This window comes from Antechinus flavipes, chromosome 2, assembly GCF_016432865.1.
Source record: "Antechinus flavipes isolate AdamAnt ecotype Samford, QLD, Australia chromosome 2, AdamAnt_v2, whole genome shotgun sequence".
Classification (NCBI taxonomy): Eukaryota; Metazoa; Chordata; class Mammalia; order Dasyuromorphia; family Dasyuridae; genus Antechinus; species Antechinus flavipes.
Genome location: NC_067399.1, coordinates 501,353,842 through 501,370,588, shown reverse-complemented (window position 1 = coordinate 501,370,588; position 16,747 = coordinate 501,353,842). Strand labels below are relative to the sequence as shown.

General features: G+C 34.5%; 1 protein-coding gene across 3 annotated transcripts in view; it reads right to left on the bottom strand.

Moving 5' to 3' along the window:
* GPR107 (G protein-coupled receptor 107) overlaps window positions 1–16,747 on the bottom strand; it is a 99,863-nt gene that overhangs the window by 61,890 nt on the left and 21,226 nt on the right. For all 3 annotated transcript variants that reach the window (XM_051980195.1, XM_051980193.1, XM_051980194.1), the window contains exons 7-13: window positions 16,565–16,621; window positions 14,779–14,889; window positions 14,310–14,443; window positions 9,523–9,598; window positions 7,614–7,687; window positions 7,059–7,176; window positions 1,939–2,069 (exon numbers count right to left, since the gene is read on the bottom strand). In XM_051980195.1, the coding sequence (XP_051836155.1) occupies window positions 1,939–2,069; window positions 7,059–7,176; window positions 7,614–7,687; window positions 9,523–9,598; window positions 14,310–14,443; window positions 14,779–14,889; window positions 16,565–16,621 (701 nt within the window). The remainder of the gene's footprint in view (window positions 1–1,938; window positions 2,070–7,058; window positions 7,177–7,613; window positions 7,688–9,522; window positions 9,599–14,309; window positions 14,444–14,778; window positions 14,890–16,564; window positions 16,622–16,747) is intronic.

The following is a 16,747-nucleotide window of genomic DNA, read 5'->3' as shown; positions in this document are numbered from 1 at the left end:
CAAACAAACAAAATTATTTCCAGGGCATTTATTTAAAAGAAAGAAAAAAAATTTTAATCTAACAGTAAGAAATTTATTTCTCTAACTCCATGGATCCTTCCTGAGAACTTCTCACTTGAAGGGTCACTTGGAAGATTTCTGGCAGTACAATGAAGTCAGGTAGGTAAATAAATAAACAAATCTCTCTGCGACTATAAGGGCCTGGAATCAGTACTCAAAGCTAATGTGTGTGTTAAAATAACAATGATAAGTGCAAATTGCAAAAAACTTCTTCAAAGCTTAAAAAAACAACTTGTACTAATTGATATATTCTTTCACATTTCATTCTTGAAATTAACAGCTATCTTTCAGAAGGCAGATTGCTGAGGATTAGGTTGTAGCCCAGGTCCATGAAACATAACAAATTTAACTAATCCATTTAGGTATTAAATTCATCATATAAATATCATACCTGCTTTATTAATACCATGAACTAAATAATCAAATGAATTAAACTGTTTTCTCCACCATCCATCAGGTCCCCCAAGTGAGCATATAATACAAGGTTCTGTTTTGAGCCTCTTCTTGTACTATACTTAGTGACCTCTACGCAGATGACTCCCAGATCTATATAACCAGTCCCAGTCTCATGTTCAGTTCAGGAATCAAACACGTCCAGTTCCTACTATTTTTTGGATACTAGAAACATTCCAAAGACATTTCAAATTCAAAATATCCAAAACAAAACTCATTTATTCTTTTTGTCAAACTTTTCCTAATATATATTTTTCTCTATCTCTATATTTATATCTATATTCCTTCCCTATATAAGTCTAAAAGGATATTACCAATACCCAGCATTATCCTCAGCATTATCCTCAACTCCTCATTCTCTCCAATCCTACATAAACATTTCATTTGCAAATCATGCCATTTCTACCTCTACAACATTTTTTACACCTAACCTCTTTTTTCTATTCATGTAAACACTACCTAAACTAGAGCTTTCATGTCCTCTCACCTGTTTTATTACCAATAGCTTCCGATTGATCCTCTTATTTCAAGTCTTTTCCCACTCTGATCCATGCTCTACAGTTACTCTCCATTCAATAAACTGCAGTGATTCACAACTACCTTCAATATGAAATAGGAATTCCTGTTTTTGGCTTTGAAAGCCTTTTACAACTAAACACAATTTATTTTTCTGCCCTCTTTACACTTTCCTGTACTTTATGGGGTCCAACTAAATTGGTTTCTCTGCTCCTCACAGACAACACACCATCTTCCATATGTGTTTGGCCATCATTGGTGCTGGAATGCACTTAGTCCTCACCTCTGTCTCAGAGAATGACTCCCTTCCTTCTAGAAATAATCAAAACAGCTTCTATGAAGTCTTCCTTTCCTGATCTCCAAACCACTAGTTCCCTTGCTCCCTAACCACTTTGTATTTTGTGCGTTTGGATATGTGCCATGCTGTGTCCCTTGGTAGAACATAAACTCCTTGAAAGAAGGGATAATCTTATCTTTTATCTTTGTATCCCCAGGACCAAGCACAGAAATTGGCATTTATCAGGTACTTAATAAATACTCGCTGACTATTTGAATCTCAGGCAGGATTCCCCTAAGAATCATTTCTTTAACTACATGAATCATCATATTTACTACTACTTTTGGACATAGTCTTTAAATCAAAGCTAATTAAAAGAAACAAATCTAAAATCTTTAGATTTGGTTTCCATACTGAAATCTGTCTTTAGTTTTATTTTATCTATTTCGCTTATCTTTTTCTTGGCAAGAAAAATGCTATCTATTGGAGCTCTTTTATCTAGGAAATATATACATTATCATTAATGAGGCTACATTTTCATACTTCTCTCAATGATAGCTGTTACTATCCAGAAGAACATAGACTTTCAGAGACTCTGATTTCTGCAGATGGGGCACTTCTGGATTACTCACCACACCACTGGGAAGAGTATCGCTCCACAGCATAGCAGGTCCACCAAGAACAAAGCATCTTTCCATAAGCCATACTCGGTTGTTCCCTCCTCGGTTGATTCTATGATAATGTAAGCCACATTTGCCAGAACCTGCAGAACATTATCAGTCACTGAATTCTGAAGAGGCACATGAAAGAGAAGACCCAAGAACAGTAGCCAAACAGAAGAACTATCCATCCACCTACACTTTCAACAACCCATCTAATTCTTGTGCTTTACGCAAATTGGGTGTCAGCTTAGGTTAAGCTTCTCAGCAGGTGGGCAGTTGGCACTTTATGGCCCATAGCCACATCCCCTATACCATACAAGTTCAAAATGATCCTTCCATGGGTCTCAGAACGTTAGATAATGAAGCTCTTCGAGATTTGATATTGTGGAAATTGCAATGTTGTGACAAGATGGAAAAAATGAAAATTATAAGCTCCAAATCTCCTATTTCTTCCTTCACAGGAAAAAGTTAGTTTTAATTCATTTTAAGGGACTGTGTTAGGTGGTAGGGATACAAAGACAAAATGAAAAAGACTCTGACCTCAAAGAGCTTATAGAGTCAGGAGTTAAGGGAGAAGAATCAAGAAAATTTCCAGGAGAGGACGGTGTATAAAGTAAGCTTTTTTCCCCCTTTCTATTCCTTAATATAATTTTATTTTTCCATATATATGTAAAAATAGTGGTCAACATTTATTTTTGTAAGATTTTATGTTCCAGATTTTTTCTCCTTCCCTTACTTTCTCCTCTCAAGATAGCAAGCAATTTGATATAAGTTAAACATGTACATGTTTTCTTTTAAACATATTTCCATATTTGTCATGATGCGCAAGAAAAATCAGACCAGAAAGGAAAAAAACCATGAGAAAGAAAAAGCAAACAAACAAAAAAAAGATGAAAATACTAAGTTTTGATCCACATACAGTCTCCATAATTCTCTCTCTGGGTGTGACTGGTATTTTCCATCCCAAGTCTATTGGAATTGCCTTGGATCATTGTATTGCTGAGAAAAGTTAAGTCTGTCATAGTCGATCATCTCATAATCTTGCTATTACTGTGTACAGTTCTCCTGGTTCTGCTCACTTCACTCAATCTCAGTTCATGTTCAGTGTTTACAGGTTTTTCTGATCTTAAAGAACAGTAATGTTCCACTACACTTATATATTATAACTTATTTAGCCATTCCCCAATTGATAGGCATCTACTCAATTTCCAGTTCCTTGCCACTGCAAAAAGAGCTGCTATGAATACTTTTGCACATATGAGTTCTTTTCCTTCTTTTATGATTACTTTGGAATACAGACTGAGGAGAGACACTGCTGGATCAAAGGGTATGTATGCACAGTTTTATAGTCTTTTGGGCATACCTCCAAATTGTCTCCAGAATGGCAGGATCTGTTCACAGTTCCACCAACAATGCATTGGTGTCCCAGTTTTCCACATCCACTCCAACTTTATCATTATCTTTTCTTGTCATTTTAGCCAATCTGTTAAGTGTGAAGTGGTACCTCAAGAATTGCTTTAATTTGCACTTATGAAGTAAACTTTGAAGACAAAGTTTCCGAGAAGCAAAGAGAAAGAAGCAGTGTACTGCATTCCTGGGGAAGAGCTTATAGGAATGCAAGGAAGCAAGAGATAAGCATATTATAAACTTGTGAGAATGGCTAGTAGTCAAATTTGGTTGAAATGTTGAATTCATGGAATAGCATGGAATAGACTGGAAAAGTAGATGGAAGTAACATCATAAAAGAATTTTATCCTGGAGGCAAATGGAAGCCACTGAAAGTTGTTGAGCAATGTTGTGACAACAGTCTGACCTGTACCTTAGAAAGACTATTTTGGCAGCTGTGTGAAGATTAACTTGGATTGGTAGAGGATGGAATCAGAGAAATCCAACATGAAGCTATTGCAATAGCCTAGGTGATGAGGGCCTCAAATACTATGTGTTAATTTTATAAATGGAGGAGGATAGATGGAGAAATGTTACAGAGGTAGAGTGAACAAGTGAACAGATATAGGAAATAAAAAGTAAGGATGACTCTGAGGTTGTGAATCTAGCTTCACAGAAAGGACTGTCATGCACTCAATGAAAACAGAGAAGTTTGAAGGAGAAGCAGGAGAAGGGGACAAAGATAATGAGCTTTTTTTTCAGATATGTAAAATTTGAGATACTTATGGAATATCCAGGAAGAGATAAGCAGTAGACAGATAACAATATGTGATTAGAGTTCAAGTTGGGTTAAAGCTGAATATCCAAGTCTGAGAAACATCAGTGTAAAGATAAATGAACTTATAAGACTTGGAGAGATTTCAAAGAAAGCTTGTATATATAGAAAAAGGAGAAAACCATCTAGCACAAATTCCTAGGAAACTGCTATAAGGAGGCAGAAAATAGAAGAAGCAATGGAGGCTTGAAGAAAGGCAAAAAAGATTTGGAATAATTACTGATGGAGTGGGACAGAATGTCAATCAAGGAAAAATAAACATTTTGTTTGATGGAAGGGAAAACTCAGTCAAGATATATAACTTCCAACTACAGTATTCAACAGTTTGGAAGTACTTTTATTTATCTTATATTTATTTTGTATACATATATGATATCTCCCCCTATAGAATATAAATTTCTTGAGGGTAAGAGTTTTCTCATTTTTAGCTTCACTTAATATCTAATATAGTGTCTAGCACATACTAGGTATTTAAATTTCTGTCAACTAATGAACTGACAGTGAAGAAGGCAGATGGTAGGGTAGAAGAGGTAGGAGGAGGAGGGAGGATAATCCAGGGTGAGGACTGACAGCAGGACAAGAAGAGAATGGAGTCAAAAGTAAACATGTATAATTGAATAGATCAACTACAAGTTCAGTCCAGACTGTGAAAAGAAGGAAATGAGGCCAAACAGGGAAAGAGAATGGAATGGAATGGGGAGACTGGAAACTATACCAGGGTGAGTAGGCTTAGGAACAATGAAGCCAAGCAAGAGAAGAATTCTTGGTTCAAAATCATGGCATCAATAATGTATCATGATAAACTCTAAAAGCGAACTGGGATCTGTGTGGGAGAGGATCAAATGAAGCTGCAAAGTATGGTGATGGAGGACTCTTATGAACTGAGAGGTCTTAGTATTTATTTGAGAGGGCATAAACGTGTACGTTAAAGTTCCCAAGTATGAAGGTGGCACTTAGGATGAAAAGAAAAACTAAAACTAGTTAATGGGACTTCTTGAGAAAGGAAAGAGAATGATCTGGAGTCCATATGATTATGGAAAGAAGGATCTACACTAGATGGTAGATGAATACAGTGAAAAACAGTGAACCTCAAAGGAGTTACTGCTGAATGTTACTGTCAGAAGGATGATACAGAAGTAACAGAGTGGGAACAAGGAACATACCAACTATTTTTCCTGGCCCAATGTGTTAGGGAACATGAGAGAAGGGAACAACCGGCACTAAAAAGGATAGCCCACAGATGCACTGTTTTCTGAAGTGAATCAGATTTCCATAAGAGCAAAAAGATGGAAAGATTGTCAAAAGAAAAGCTTAAAGATGATACTAGTACAGTTCTCTCAAAACAAATCAGCTCTTTTCTTTTGATTAATTTTTGTCTAAGCATTTTATTTTTGAGTTTATAACTTGATGTTTTAGTTTACCATCAAGTTTCACTTCTTAAGAATAATATTTCAATTAGGAGATTTATGATAGCTGCAAAAGATCAAATGGCTTATGCTCTGAAGAAATTTACAGTTTAAATAATCCAGATTACCCAAGCTACAGTGGTTATATGTTTAGTACCATGAAAAACCCAAAGTTCCAGAATATCTTCCTTGACATTCCACTGATATCCCCAAATTATAAATGTAAGTACACCATGATATTTCAAAAATCTTAAGTGTAGTTCCTCTTTTTAAATGGATTAGAGATGAATTACTTCAATGACTGAAGTAAAAATTTGTTTCATTTCCCACAAATACAAATTATTTGAAATGTAGTTTTCCCCCCCCAACTCCCAATTTCTTTCCTACCACCTTGTTCTTTCAAAAATCCCTTCCCCCATTTTAAAAGTCATTTAAACTTATGTTTCTACTGTTTTGTTATAAAATAAGAAATGGAAAACCAAACTTCATTATCTGTTAAAAACATAATTTTACTTTGTATTGCAAGTAACATTCTCAGCAAGAAAAAAATCAAAGTTTTCTATGCTTGTAGATTATCAATATGCCAAATATTCTTTCTAGAATATTATACTGTGCATACATTTTCTATACACATGTATGTTTAGACTCAGCCAGTTTTAGAAACAGTATTAGAAGCTGGCTTAAATACTAAGTCTTTGTATATATCCTGTAATGGGCTGAGGCTTGAGTTGATGTAATGAGGTCCCAAGCACATGAGGCTAAATAGTAATTGGACCACACTCTATTAATATATAAGCTTGGAGAAAGAATGGCCCCCATCCACTCTTTGTGCAAGTCCTGATGTGTTTGTATAGGAAATGACAATTTTGTTGGGTGGAGGCAGGGGAGTGGAAAAGGAAGGGGAAGGAGAGATTTTTTGCATTGCCACTGCGACGGTTTGCTCAGCTCAGATCTCTCTCTGTCAGCTGGCTTCCTGTCGCAGCTGCCCATATTGCTATCGCAATCTTTCTTGCCCATATTGCTTTCACAATCCTTATTCATCTCTTCACTTCAATAAAGATTGAAGATTTTTCCCTTAACCTGAATTCCTGACTCGGGCTGATTTTAAATACGCGGTCATTACAATATCCCATGTATATATCTTGTAAATAAAAAGCTATTTAAAAAAAAAAAAAAAAAGATTAAGTCAAGGGAAGGGAAAGAGGAAGGGAGGGAAAAAATTTGGAGCTCAAAATCTCAAAAAAATCAATGTTAGAAATTTATTTTATTTTATTTTTTGAAAACTTCTTAAATACAATAAGAAAAAAGTAAAATCCTATTAAGTAGGAAAAAAAAGTCTAAGTCAGTGAAAAAAAAGTACTTTTTTACCCAGATCAAAAGTTCAGAAATTTGTACCTCTAAGTTAGAAGTTAGTAAACCAATACCTCAAAGGATATCAGTGCCAAAGAATAGAATTGCCTCACCTGTAATGGGATGACAATCATAAAGATCTTTTTATCTTTATCAGAAAGGATGTGTTTGATGAAAGCCCAGCCAGTACCAATGAGTGCAATAGTGATGAATAATAGTGCACCTTTCAATCTGAAAAAGAAATTTTAAAGACTTTAAACAAACTAACAGGTTTTACTATGTTCAATGATATTTTAAAGTGTATCTTATTACTTCACATTTTTTTTTTAACAGAAAGAGAAATATCTATGTAGTGGTGAATTTTCAAAGGTGAAGAACCAGTCTTATTCTAGGCCTGATATTTTAGCTTCCTTATTGTTATACATTTTCTCATTTTATCCAGTAGCCCAAAAATAACAGCCCCAGACTCTGGCACTTTTCCATGAGCTTACCACCTGTTCTGTGAGTTCCTAAGCCTGTGTAATTATTTGCTGAATATACTGACAGCTTTTATTCATTAAGGCAGAGGGCAAACATAATTGCTATATGAATGGCTAATCACATTTATGGCAGAATCTTACATAGCATTTCATAGCAGCAGTATTTAATGGACTACCTTGGATACTTACAGGTGAGTGATATAGTAAACAACAGCCCAACCTTCTATTGGAAATCCCTGAGAGGAGATGTAATGGTAATCAATCTGAAATCACAAAGCACACAGTCATTTCAAAACATTTCTACCCAAGACAAGTTATCATGTAGAATCCCATTCTATCATACACACAATTTCACTTAAACTAATCTGCAGATAGTTTAACTACTATAATATACTATTGTACCTTCTCAATTCAATGCCACTTCACCAGTTGCATTCGCATGTGATTACACTGGTAAATGTCAGGCTAATTTCATAGATACTTTACAAGAGTATAATTTCACATAACCAAAGACTTACAAAAGTTGAAGGGATCAAAAATGACCATCTAGTCCTCCAGGCAGATAAACGTGAATTACTTATATTAAAGATCTTCAGAGACTATCCCTGAGTAAACTTCCTCACAAGCCCTCACTAAGGAAATGTAAACACATCCTATGAATCAACTGGCCTAGATCTAGATTTGCACTCTTGGAAAGTGACTAACATTTGTTTCCAAGCTTATCTTTCCTAATAAAACTGAATCATCAAGACAATTCCAATTTTGTCTGACTCGGGCTGATTTTAAATACGCGGTCATTACAATATCCCATGTATATATCTTGTAAATAAAAAGCTATTTAAAAAAAAAAAAAGATTAAGTCAAGGGAAGGGAAAGAGGAAGGGAGGGAAAAAATTTGGAGCTCAAAATCTCCTTGAGATTTGAGATAGAAAAAGCCATCTGCATCCAGAGAACTCTAGAGACTAAATATGGATCCAAGCATAGTATTTTGATTTGAAAATACTATGAAAAAAATCCCTTTTTGTTTGTTTTTTTTGGTCTGATTTTTCTTGTCCAAATGATAAATATGGAAATAGTCTAAAAGAATTGCACATATTTAATCTATATCAGATTTCTTGCTGTCTTGCGGATGGGAGGTGGCAAGGGAGAGAGGGAGAAAAATATGAAACAAAAAGTCTAACAAAAATGAATGTTGACAATTATCTTTACATGTATTTGGGAAAATAAAATATTACTGAAGTTAAAAAAAAAAAAAACAATACAGAATCACACAAGCTATGGCATGAATTACTTTTGGGGAAAAAAATTCATTTCTACAACCTGAAAGTCACATGCCTTATAATATACTATCCAGATCATTAGAAAAAGAACTTTCTTATATAGGTCCAAAAAAGATAACTAATATATCAAAACAGCTACCATTTCCTCTGAGGTCTTAAATAGAGATAAGTTATAATTCCCATCACAAAATGTATCTACGAAGTAGTAGTCTTGAACTTTGAAATAATGCAGATATTACGCTGGTCTCTGGCAATTTGAAGGCACTTAAGGATTATTTGTGGATTAATCAACAATTTTTTTTTCCAACGTTATTTCGGGGTTGAGTCATTAAAAATTCAACTAAAAGTCTACTTTTGATTTGCAAACATCCTATATGCACAAAGCATTGGCTTAATTTTGATGGCTCAACTTTTAAAATATTCATTTATATATAAACAGCAGCATGCATATTAAAACACAAACTAAATGGCCCTGTCTTAATAACTGTATGCCAGAACAGAGAAAATGCAGGAAATACAGTATATGGTGAAAATAATTCAGCAGATGGCACTCTCAAACCTGGAAATGGCAAGAATCAATGTTTTGGGAGACATTTAGGAGAGACTCTATGCTATAAGTATGCAAGGAGATTTTTATTATCTGGAGAAGCAATGGGCATTAGAATTATGAAGATCTTCATTAAAAAGACATCTGTTAATATTTGCTGCCCACTTAACTCCCCTACCTTCAGAATAATTTACTCACTCACGCTTTCTATTCATTTGCAAAAAAGGACACCAGTGAAAAATGATTCATAAAAAAAAAATGTTATACATACTGCGTGGAACACCAAGGACAAAGACTTTGTGAAGGGGAGAGCTGCCATCAACCAGTGAATCTTAAAAACATCATTCCTATAAAAAAAAAGAGGAAAAAATTTAGGAAGCAGCTCATTGTCTTATAAGGAGCTGCAAAAGGCTACAAACATCAGATTAATTTATTAGAATACAATGAAACCTAAGGGAACTACAAAAATTGAACCACTATTGTCAATGGAGTTGGTTTCCACAGTGAATTGTTAAAATCACCTGAATTGCTGAGAATAGTCTACAGTGTGACTACAATGGTCAGCAATGTGGAAACAAATGCTAGAGACAAGAATCTGTCATATAATTAAACTGAAGATACAGCCTAGAATATTTACCTTCCTAGATATTTGGGTCAATTTCCTACTTTAGAGTCTATTTGTGAGTTCATTAAAGGATGCAAATAAGAACAGACCAATCTCAAAGGCACACCACTAGATTTATCTAGAATGTAAAAACAGCAGATTAATTAAGACAATTAAGACAAACAATTGCACAGGTTTGCAACATTCTATTTTGATGACCCTTTCTGGCAGTGTGTCACTGACTATTAGGTAGTAAATGATATCTTCTCTTTTCCTACTGTATAGCCCTCTACCATCATTACGAATATAAAATGGGATAATCTCAAAAAATGATTCCTTTCTTTTCTTGAACTCTCATAGCACTTAATTTATACTTGTCTTAAGCACACTGGCATTGTATTATGTTACGTATTACTCTATTGTTACATATGCCTTTATCTCTAGTCTTGCTCAAATCTTAATCTTATATTTATATCCCCTAAGACACCTATAAAAATTTCTCACACATATCTACTACTACATAAACATCTGTTGAAGCATGGATTGAGTCATGCTGACAAATAGAAGAATCTATGAAAAGTTCTGTACCACAAAAATAATTATCATGTAAGTACAATTTCACTTTATTCTTTAGATCCAAGGACAACCACAGAAAAAAGATTGACATAAAAGGAAATTTTTTTTTAAAGATCAATTTTAGTCACAGAAAGAGAGTAAGCATGATAAAAAAAAAAAGACAAAAAAGTAAAAATGAAAGATATACAACTGTGATGGACTTGGCTCTTTTCAACAAAGAATTGATTCAAGGTAATTCCAATAGACTTGTGATAGAAAGAGTCATCTGCATGAAAGAGAACTATGGAGACTGAATGTGGATCACAGCATAGTATTTTCACCTGTTTGCTTGGGTTTTTTCCCTCTTTCTTGTGTGTTTTTTTCTCTTTTGATCTAGTTTTTCTTGCACGACATAACGAATATAGAAATATATTTAGAAGAATTGCACATGTTTAACTTATAGTGGATTGCTTGCTGTCTTAGGGGAGAAAGGGAGAAAAATTTGGAACAAAAGATTTTGCAAAGTTGAAAACTATCTTTGCATGTATCTGGAAAAATGAAAGGCTATTATTTTAAAAATGAAAGATATAGCTGAGGGAAGAGGAGAATCTACTTTAATTATATGATAGAAAATTGACATCTCAAATATATAAAGAACTGAAACATTTCTAATAGTAAAATCCATTTCCCTAGTCAAAAGAATTAAACAAGCAATTCTTGAGAGAATACACTTTTGAGAGGTGAAGGGGAAACAGAAAGTGGGTCCAGACTTCTGACTTTCTATACACTTTTAATGTATATCTTCCCCCCCCCCCCTCACCCCTCCCAAATTCTCTACTAGCAATTGTTTTGCAATTTAGTCTTAAAGTTGCCTGGACCACTGAGTAAACATTTAATAACCAACTGAAAAACTACTAAAAGTCTCTATAAAAGAAATGAAAATTTAAAACATTCTGAGATACTATCTTATATTCATTAAATTGGAAAAGAGTTCAAAATGATAAAAGTCAGTGCCAGGGCTATGGAAAAATAGGCACATCATTCATATTGTCACCAAATATTTTAATTGATACAACCTTTTGAGAAACAACATGACAATATACAGTAATAGAAAAATGTTCTTACCCTCTAACTCAATGATCTCAATAATAGGAAGATATTTTTCAAAGAGAAAAAAGGCCTTTCTAAATAAAAATATTCATAGTAATATTACTTCTAATAGTAAAAAATCTGGGAATAATCCATATATCCCATGGACAAGGGAAAAGCCGAATAAAGAACAGTGTATGAACATGACAGGAGTTATTACACCATAAGAAATGATGGAGATGAAAGCTATAATCATATAGGAAAACCAAGGTCCAACATCATGAGTTCAGTTGTTTTTCAGTAGTGTCTGACTCTTCAGGATCCTATTTGGCAAAGATACTAGCATGGTTTATCATTTCCTTCTCCATCTCATTTTGTAGATGAGGAAATTGAGGCAAACAGGATGAATGACTTGTTCAGGGTCACACAGCCAGCATCTAAGTTGGAACTTCTTGATTCTAAGGCTGGCACTTTGTTTACTGTACCACTTCGCTTTCCTATAATATAATGAATAGAAAACTAATCCAGAGTCAGAAAGACCCAGATTTAAGTTCTGCTTCTGACACATCCTGCCTGTCTGACTCTGGATAAGTCACTAAACCCAGAAGTCCCTCAAGAAGCTCTCCAACTTTTAAATGTCTGAGCAGCTGCTGATTGGCTTAGTAGCAAGTGTTTCTTTACTAAGAGATCCCTACATCAATGGAATCATATGTCTAGGCCTTTAAAAAAAAAAAAACCAGAAAAAAATGGCACAGAGCCAGTACTTGAAGCATTTCTAATTTGGTCAGTTTTGCCAGAACCTGGACTCACTCCTCTGTCCATCTGCCATCTACTTGGAAAGTCAAGGGTCACCTTCACACTATGATGAAGCACAGGTATAGGACTTTGGCAGAGGAATAACAACAGCAGTAACAATAATTTTTTCAAAGTTAAGATAGTTCAGAAAAGGGCACAAAAATGAACAGGAAGTTTCTGTTACTTTCCTAAAATTAACATAGACTAACAATTATAAACAAGGGATGTTTACAGTTTCATGTATAATATTCTTTTATTTTTGTTTGTGTGTATGAATGAATTTTTATGGTTACTAAATATAAATTAAAATATATTTAACTATTTTATAGTCATAAGTCAGCTTAACTGACTCAAATGAAATAATGATTATCTTAAAATCTCTCTACTCACTTCCTATCTTGCATCTCCAACTGTCTTTTAGACACATCAAGTTGAATATCCAGTAAATATCTGAAACTAAACATGTCTTATCTTGTCCCAAAACCCTCTTCTTCTTCCTTCCTTCCCTATTTTACTGTAGAAGGCAACACTATTCTCCCAGTCCTCAGGCTCAGAATCAAGGAATACTGCTTTACTCTTTACTATCAATCAATAAACAGCCAAGCACTGTGCTAAGCACTGGGCATACTAAAGGGGCAAAAGATAGTCTTTGCCCTCAAAGAGCTTACAATCTAATGGGGGAGTCAATATGCAAACAAATATGCAAAGCAAGCTACATTCAGGATAAACAGGGGATAATTAACAAAGGGAAAACCGGGGAATTAATAATGGCAAATTAAGGTGTCCTATAAAAGATGAGATTTTAATTGGGACTTATCAAGCCAGAGAAGTCAATAGTCAGCAGAGGAAGGAGAGCTTTCCAGGCATAGCAGATAGTCAGACAAAATTGCCCAGAGCTGAGATGGAGTGTCTTGTTTATGGAAAACCCTCTCTATTATGCAATTTGTTGCCAAAACCTGTCAATTTCAGCTATTCAACATCTCCCAAATATACCCCTTCTCTCCTTTAACACTGTCATCACTCTCACTTGGCCTTGGCACTAGAACTATCATTGTAATAGTCTGCTGGTAGGTCTGCCTGCTTCAAATCTCTCCCTGCTCCAATCCATTCTTCATTCAGCCACTGAAGTATTTTCATCAAAGTTCATGTGTGATGATCACACACACACACACAAACACACACACACACACACACACACCCACACACTCCAACTCAATAAACTTCAGAGGTTCTCCTATTCTACGATACACTAATTATTAGAAAAGAAATGATTCAAAAATACATACAAACAACCGGGAAGCAGATGAGAACAGTAAAAATAACTCCTGGCTTTTAGAGATGATTCAATTATATAAATAACACACCAAAACATTCATACTTAGAATCATTCAGGAAGAAGCTTAAATGTCCAATGCATTCACATACCATAATTTATCTAATTTATAGCCTTTTAAGCAACAAATGTTCATCATTCTCTAACTGAAAAATCAATACTCTCATTTCAGCTAGTTATTTAGGGGCATATGGACAGAATTAAACAATGTTACTACACATATGCAGCTGTACTTCTGTGAGAAACACATTAAGGAAGTTCTAACAGCAGGGGCTACAGAATTGAGGATAGGAGCCAAGTAAAAAAGCTTTGAAGAACTATCTTCATTTAAAAACTCTACACTTGGATCAACGAAGAAGATTCACAACAGCTGTGACCTGAACTAATGTTTGTATTCCGAGGCTAGCATCACCATGAGTCCGATAATATATCTCTATTTCAGAAGAAATTCATGTTGCCTAGATTTTACTTAAATATTGAATTTGCTTTTAAAATATATTAGTAGGAAATATGCAAACACCAGCAAGTAAACTGCAGATAATCTAATTCAAATAGAAGAAGGGAATTAGGAAAAACTATTGCTAGAGATTTCTTTCAATTTAGGAAGTTGCAAGGTAGAGATAAATATAACAGAATCAGCTGCTGCCCTGAATTGAGACCTTCCCAGAAGCTGAAAACTTACCTCCGTTTTCGAAGGATATGAATCCAGATTGTCCCAGAAAGGAAGAAGAAAAAGGCCATGGAAATGTAGAGCTTTGGGAGAGGAATTTCTCCAGCAGAGAGGTAACTGTCAGGATTCTTTTCTGTGATCTCAATCTGAAAACAAATCCGGGATGCATATCCTGATTTAGTCAATGACACTTCCTCCAATCTCTGGAAATTTAGAGCTATGGTTAAAGAGCAGTTTGAGGATCAGAAACCTTTAGGGCAGGTTCGAATTCACTTTTCAATTTCTTCACTGATATAGCCTCTACTACTTTAGTATACTAGCTGAGAAGCTTTAGTTGCCAATCTTTGCATCTTGCCAGCTGGAATAACCCCAGGGCTGAGCACAGGTAGGGATGCAATAATTATAAAACTGTCTTGTATTTATCATGGTTCAGAAAGTTCTTTGGTCATCAATTCCAGAATATTGTCTTTAAAATACTCACATCAAGGCTGAAAGACAATTCATCACTAGTTCGACTTTCACTGACCAAACACTTGTGGAAATAAAGACTGTAGAGACCTTCCTGGTTACTGGTACTGATATTGAAGAAAAACTAGAAAACAGGGAGAAAAAGTAAGTATATTCAAACTTAACTGAATATACATTGACTATTTTAAAAAATATTACAAGGAAAAAAGAACAAAAACATTCTACTTAAACTTAATGATTCCTGGGACAGAATATAAACAAGTTTTTTTTCTTGTTCTACAATGAATAGAAACTTTCAGGTAAAAATATTTCACAAAATACATTCTAACCACACATTTTTCTAGGTTTTAGTTTTAGTAGTATATGTCTGAAAAGCACAAATGTACTAGAAACTAAAAATTTGGAAATTTGTATGGAAGAGTGAAAGTGCAATATGCATCATTAGCAATCTGTACAGTCATATGTCAGCTAAACTGAATAGCAGAATATATTTTAAATAACTTATAATGGTGGGGAAAACAAGAATTTCATAAACAAAAATCTGCCTCAATAATCTCAAATCATATGAAACATTAGCTTTCAAGTGCAACTTCCAGACTGTTCTGACATTAAGAACAAAAGCAATAGTTGAATTAAGAGGCCAAATTTCATTAATCACTACTTAACACACCTAAAGAAAGTAAAGTTCAAGTGAGGCACAGGGCCATCAAATTTGTGGTTTCCACCTTCTTTATCAGGCCAGAGGAATACAAAGTGTCCCATACAGCAACCCAAATCCCACAAAACCAATAACCAAAGAGTTAATGATTACTAACACTTATACATAAGCCATTTAACCTTTCTGTGTCTTAGTTTCCTCAGCTTTAAAATAAAAGAGATTCCTAAGCCCCTTTTCAGCTATAAACCAATGATCTTGTGATCCTAGATTAGTATACTCTAAAGACTTGCAAGGCAATTTACAAATGTCTTTTTATCTAATCCTTCAAGAACCCAGTAGCACAGGGACTCTAATTTTTAACTTTATTTAATTTTTGGTGTTTTTTTCCTTTGTTTTATTGGTGAGCAAACTGAGAATAAGGGGTTGGTAATCTATATGAGGTCACAAAGCTTATAAGGGTCTGAGGCAGAATCAGAATTCAACTCTTCCTAATTCTAAGTGCAGTATATCACTCTATCCACTATGCCACCAATTTGCTTCAAAACCACATAACTATAAGGAATTTATAAAATCCTACACTTCTTTGCACTCGTTTCAAAGTAACATTTGTTGCTCAATCGTGCCTGACTTTTTATGATCCTATAATGGAGGGGTTTTTTTGTTTTTGTTTTTGTTTTTTTTTTTTTTTTGGGGGGGGAGGCAAAGATATTGGAATGGTTTGCCATTTTTTTCTCCAGTAGAATAAAGTAAACAGAAGTTAAGTGACTTGGCCTGAAGTCAGGTGGAGTGGAATTTAAATTTGGCCTTAGATATGTACTAGCTGTGTGATCCTGAACAGGTCACTTAACCCTAACTGCCTCAAAAAAAATCATTTACTTAATTGTTTGTGCTGAGTTGCTTTTTGCCTTCCCTTTAAAAACAAACAAACAAATAAACAACCAAAAAAACCCACCGCGTACAATTTTGTTACAGAGGGTGGTTCACTGGGTAGAAGAGAACATATTCAAAAATAAATGTGATAACAACAATAAAAAGCATTTTAAAAAATAATAAAAATTTAAAAGCCATCTATGAGATTCTAAAGTTAACTCTCACAAAACCTTCACAAAACAGAAAGAATTAATTCAAAGAGAACACCTACCTGAAATGAAACTGCCCCTTTGTTGATATGAACAGGATAAGAGTTTTCTCCTGATACCTAAATGACATAATAAGTAACTTCAGAGTGGTGGCAGCAAATTAAATGATGTTAAAATGACAACAGTTCCTTTCCTTTTTATCTCATCTATTCCAAACTCTCTATAATTGTTTGATTATCTTTCCC